The sequence below is a fragment of the Hordeum vulgare genome, chromosome 3H (genome assembly GCF_904849725.1).
Source record: "Hordeum vulgare subsp. vulgare chromosome 3H, MorexV3_pseudomolecules_assembly, whole genome shotgun sequence".
In the NCBI taxonomy this organism is placed as follows: Eukaryota; Viridiplantae; Streptophyta; class Magnoliopsida; order Poales; family Poaceae; genus Hordeum; species Hordeum vulgare.
This window is the reverse complement of record NC_058520.1, coordinates 598447686-598453432: the sequence shown is the minus strand read 5'-3', so window position 1 is coordinate 598453432 and position 5747 is coordinate 598447686. Positions and strand designations below refer to the sequence as shown.

General features: G+C 49.0%; 1 protein-coding gene across 1 annotated transcript; it reads right to left on the bottom strand.

The window, feature by feature from the left end:
- Positions 1-902: 902 nt before the first annotated feature.
- Positions 903-5048, bottom strand: LOC123440957 (cytochrome P450 94B3-like). Its single transcript, XM_045117496.1, has 2 exons — positions 4110-5048; positions 903-2385 (listed from the first exon to the last, which is right to left on the bottom strand). The coding sequence occupies exons 1-2, from the start codon at positions 4818-4820 to the stop codon at positions 1480-1482; spliced, it is 1617 nt and encodes a 538-aa protein (XP_044973431.1). The 5' UTR covers positions 4821-5048; the 3' UTR covers positions 903-1479.
- Between the last annotated feature and the right edge of the window lie 699 nt (positions 5049-5747).

Genomic DNA, 5747 nt, shown 5'->3' with positions numbered 1-5747 from the left:
GTGAGGGTATCATATCTACTAGTAACATAGTCTTAGAACTAGCAAAAATGATGATGTGACAAGTAATTAAAAAAGAAAGAGAGGATAATAGTAACATAGATAGATACCATATCATGTTAAATGTTATGCTACTATGTATCATGCATGCCAATAAATAAGATCATCTATGATAGTACTTTATGCTACTATGCACTATGAAGGTAATATCATACAATAGTAACATATGCATGATATTATTATATGTTACTCCCCACTATGAGCAGCCTTACACCCAAAAAATGCATGCGCCACGCCCACGCCATTGAATGTCATTGGCAAACTGGACATTGCGCAGAAGTGGATATGTGACATTTAGCCAGTACACCAAAACATGAAATGGCATTGTGTAAAGATCTGCATATGAATATTTTCACTTTGCTTGGTGCTTTAAGCCACTATAGTTTATTCCAAAGCTTATCTGGTAGGTAACACTTATTGTCAAACATAAATCATGAAAAGTATCATCTACTCCAGTACTTTTCATGATTTATGTTTTCTATTATGTGATTATCAAAACTTATCTGGTAGGTAACACTTATTGTCAAACATTCAAGAACATAGCAATTTAAGGACAGAATAATAGAAGTTTTGCAGCTATGTGAACAGAAATAAACCGGGGGATGACATAGACAACTGATGAGCATATGAGGTTTTTCTATGAGAGCAGCTACACTCAGGCTTATATACTTTCAATTAGTGCAAGCATAATGAGCTATATTTTCGATATCTTCTTATCAGAAGAGCACATTTTATGAATATTTTGTTTTTAAAATGCCACGTGTATTTTTTAATCCTGAAAATCCCATGACAGTTTTATCTTTTGTAGCATGACGTTTTTCTTATTCCAGTATGGCATTTTTATTTTTAAATGGTGTGGCAATTTTATTACTAAGCGCATGGCATTTTTTATTAACAATATGATGCCATTTTTATTATAAGAGGATGTCAGCTTTTATCATAAGAAGATGATGTTTTTATCATGTCATTTGTTTATATAGAGGATGGCAGTTTTTATAATAAGAGAATAGCATTTTATAAAGAGGATGACATTTTTATAATAGGATGGCATTTTTTATCGTCACATTTCTTATAAATCTATCATGCATGATTTATATATGATGGCATTTTTTTCCTTTGTTTGTACTAGCTGTTATACATGCAAATCTTTTGAGATATGGTAGTTTATATAGTTTTTCTGTCATGTTTTCTTCTTCTTTGTAATGGGCAGGAAGGCCTGATGAATCGTTCGATCGGGGTCCTACCCAGCGACTGGACGCCAGATAGCCCAAGATGTGGTTGATACTTGATAGAGTAGAACCTCTGTTCCTAAATGGTACTAAGAACAATTCAACAAAAAAAAAGGTACTAAGATGTTTCTGCATTTTGAATTTGAACTCAAAAAACATCTTATATTTAGGAACAGAGAGATAGTAGTACTGTTTAAAAGTGATCCTCCCGCCTCTTGATCCGCACACGGAGCCCGCCCTTCATCCTCAGCGTCGCACCCAACTCGTACAGCGGCGGCGCGTCCATGCTCACCGGCGTCTCCACCATCTCCACCGCAAACCTCCGAATCACGGCGGCCGCCACGGCCTTCATCTGCACGTACGCCATCTCCTTCCCGAGGCACGCCCGCGGCCCCGCGTGGAACACCGGGTACCTCGCCGCCTCCATTGCCACGAACTCGCCGCGATCACCATCGAGCCACCGCTCGGGTCGGAACTCACGGCAGTTGTCCCCCCACAGCCGCGGCATCCTACCCATCGCGTACGCCGAGTAGTCGGCGAACCAGCTGGCCCGCACCGTCGTTCCGTCCGGCGGCACGTCCCCGGCGGCCGCCACCCGCGTGTTGATCGGCACCGGCGGGTACAGCCGCATCGCCTCCGTGAGCGCCGCGTGCAGGTAGTGCATCCCCTTCAGCTCCTCGTACTCCCCGGCGTCGTCTCCGTGTGGCGTGCGCGTGACCTCCTCGTGCACGCGCCGCTCGCAGCGCGGGTTGGCGGCGAGAAGCCAGAAGAACCAGGTGAGCGCGGTGGACGTGCTGTCCTTCCCGGCCAGCACGAAGCTCACCACCACGTCCCGTAGGAACCGCCGCTTCGCGTCTGGCGAGCCGAACATCGCGCCGAGCTCGCCGCCGCAGGCTTCTTCGTCCATCGCCGCCGCGAACCGCGACACGAGGTGCTGCTCGCGCTCGCCGTCCTCGGCCGGGGACGGCGGCTGCTCTGCCTCCAGCATCCCCATCACGTACTCGTCGATGACCCCGATGGCCTCGCGCATCCGCCGCTCGCTGCCGACGTTGTCCAGCTTCATGGCCCTCCACACCAGTATCGTCGGGTGGAGCCCTTTCTCTCTTTCTCTCAAGTCTTCTGCTGCCTTGGCGGCACGAGCCCTTTCTCTCTTTTTCTCCCTCTCAGCTTTACGGGTCTGTTCCCGCTGTCTGTAAACCTCCTCCAACCGAAGTTTCTCTTCTTGATTTTTCCTTTTCATCTCATCAAGAAAAGCCCTCTGCTCCACACAGTAATCTTCCCACTCTTTCTTCTGCTCTGCTTTCTCCTCTGCTTCAGCCTTCTCACAACGCTCTTCCAAGTCCAAGCTAGCCCATGCACGACGACCTCTTTCACGAATCTCGGTCACCGCCCAGTCCGGCATTTCCGTGTCAATCCAACGATAGTACATGCAGAGAGGAGGAGGAGACTAAAGGATGGATCAGATTCAAGTAAACAATAATATCAAATAACAATAATCTGGATGACTTGAGCATACCGGAGGCCTGACGTACGCAGAAATAAATTCGGGTGGATCAGATTCATAATTGGCGCACATGAAAAACTTCATGCCCAACCAATCTGAAAAATCCGTCACCTCCTTCACCTTGCAGACATCTCCGCACCAACATCGAACTGCTTCCACCCCCCGAGGCAAGCTTGCACTCTGCATTTTCGTAGCCTAATGCTCTGATTCGAACAAGTCAAACTCATACTGACTATGGAGGTGCAGGTGCTTTGAAGTCTGGCTGATGGTGAAGAGAGTTTCACTCCCTGCCTCCTTTTATAGGCTCTGTCGGATGTCTACGCGGGAAAAACGGCGCGAAAACGAGAAACTTCAGCGGGAAACTTAGGCGGGAAAATAACGCGGGAAACTTAGGCGGGAAAAAATTGCACTGCTCGTCCGTCGTTATCGCGTGCATATGGCGGGAACAAATACAGCAGACAGCCTCAGTTAGTGCAATCAGCCATTAGGCCCTGCTTGGAATGCCGTTTTATTTTTACAAGTGCAATACTTTACAAAGGTGTGTATTTGTTGTGCAATTGTACTCCCTCAGTTCCTAAATATAAGTCTTTTTAGATATATTACTAGATGACTACATACAAAACAAAATGACAGAATCTACATTCTAAAATGAGTCCATATACATCCATATGTAGTCTTCCACTACAAACTCTTACAAGACTTATATTTAAGAGCAGAAGGAGTATTTCGTAAAAAAAACTCCATCCGTTCCTAAATATAAGGCATTTTAGAGATTATACTATAAACTACATACGGATGTACATAGACATACTTTACAGTATAGATTCACTCATTTTACTTTGTATGTAGTCTCCTAGTTAAATACCTAAAATGTCTTATATTTTAAAACGGAGGGACTACATCCAAAGCAGGGCCTAATACCGCATGCTTGTGGCCGGAAAATTTAGAGCAGGAATTTTTTTAGAGCAACTGCGCTGACTCTGAGGCCCATTCACGCAGGAACCGGGATTCCCGGCCGGCCGCCTGGGGCCGAGGCGGCAGGGCCCACCTCTCTGTCGCCGTTACGTTGCAGCGGGGCGGGAACGGGATCTGGCGCCGGCCGCCTGGCCTCGTAGCGGCAGCCCTGCCGGCCGCCTGCGCCCGTGGCGGCAGGCCCCAGCCGCCACAGCCGGTGGCAGCAGGTGACACGTGTCGCCTGGCGCACCTGCCGCCAGGGAGGGGTGGGGTCTTTTTCGTCGATTTCAGCCACAGGTGGTCCTTTTGGACAAATACATTCGGCAAGTGGTCCTTTTGGATAAAAATTCCATGGCCCTCCACACCAGTGTCGTCGGATGGAGTATCCGCGCGAAGGAGATCTCAGTGGCGGCGTCGAACGCCGCGAAGAACGCCTCGTGCCGCCGATCCCCTGCCTCGAGCTCGAGCAGAGTGGAGCTCTCTACGCCGAAGGCCACGCCGCAGACGTTGTCGAAGGAGAATCGCCGGAGCACGTCCTGCAGGTCAAGGGCCACGCCGGAGTCCGCGACGGCATCGAGGAGCGGGAGTAGGCGGCAGTGGAGGTGCTCCCGGAGGACCCTCTCCGAGAAGCGGCGGAGCGAGCGGGAGGAGAAGGAGTAGGAGGCGAGCTTGCGCTGGAGGCTCCAGAGGCGGCCATCGGCGAGGAAGATGCCGCGGCCGAGCAGGTCGGCGAAGGGGACGGCGAAGCGCGCGCCCTTGACGTAGTTGGGGAAGTTGGCGCGCAACAGGTGGTCGACGGCCTCCGGGCTGGCGGTGGCGACGCCTCTGCCGAGGCCGAGCGGGCCGCGAACCTCGATGGTGGAGGACGGGGACTCTGCCAGCTGGTCTGTGGCCCAGTCGAGGAAGCGGTGCAGGTTGCGGAGGAGCGGCACGGTGTTGCCGAGGATCCGGTTCGGGTGCGGACAGTGGTTCGCGCTCGCCGCGGCCGGTGTGACACGGCGCCGCCGGAGGTAGACGGCGAGGAGGACATGGAAGAGCAGCAGCAACAGCGCGATGCTCCTGTCCATGACCACCATGATTGACGGTGTGGTGGTTGGTCGGTATCTTTTCAGTACAGTCCTAGTCTTGTGATAAACGCGGACTTTTCTTGTGGACGGAGATGGGTCGAGTTTGTGATCGCATCAGGGAAGACGAAGACCAACATGGCGGTCGTCGAATTCTGCTCGGTGTGCGTCATCTGTCAGCGGTGGTCGAGCGACGGTCGAGCCGGAGCCGGGGAAGATACGCGTGAGCTAGGAGGAGGATCGATGGAATGTATTTTATTGACAATAAATGTCTCGTTGGTATCATAAAAATCAAAATATAAATAACATATAGATAAAACTAAAAAGATAACAGAACATTTCTGAATTTGACAACAACGCATGTCATCTGCCTTCGATACCACCATAGGAGTTATCGAAGAAAAAAAGATGAAGGGAAGCGCTAGCGGTCAGACTACTGATGGTTGGCTTTTATCAGACTAGTGCTGGATCGTTGGATTAAAGTCTCGTGATACGTCAGATTGGAGACGTGGGCCTAGGTAGTTAGCATGCAGTGTACTAATTGCAATTTATTTTGGTCAACTACTCCAAGATAATCACTTCACTAGCAATAACTTCCTTCTTATTGGTTCTTCTGTGCTTCAAAATCTGCGTTAGGGGAAATGGTGCATCTAGCAAACCGGATGCGCATCTGATGCATCCTATTGTTCATCACCAAGTTCGTGCTAAGAGTGAAAGCATACCAATTGATTTTGCTTTTACCGGCAAATTTGCTTCCATGTCAACTGGAGATTGTTTCACTGGTGTGTTTTTTTTGTCCAACATGACAATTTATTTTGCATCGTCTAATCACAATGTAGACACTAATTTCATGCTTGCATCATTTGTTTTACCATTGTTATGGACTCTCTGAAAAGAACTTGGAATTTGCATCGAAAGAAGTGAGCATTTGCTTCCATA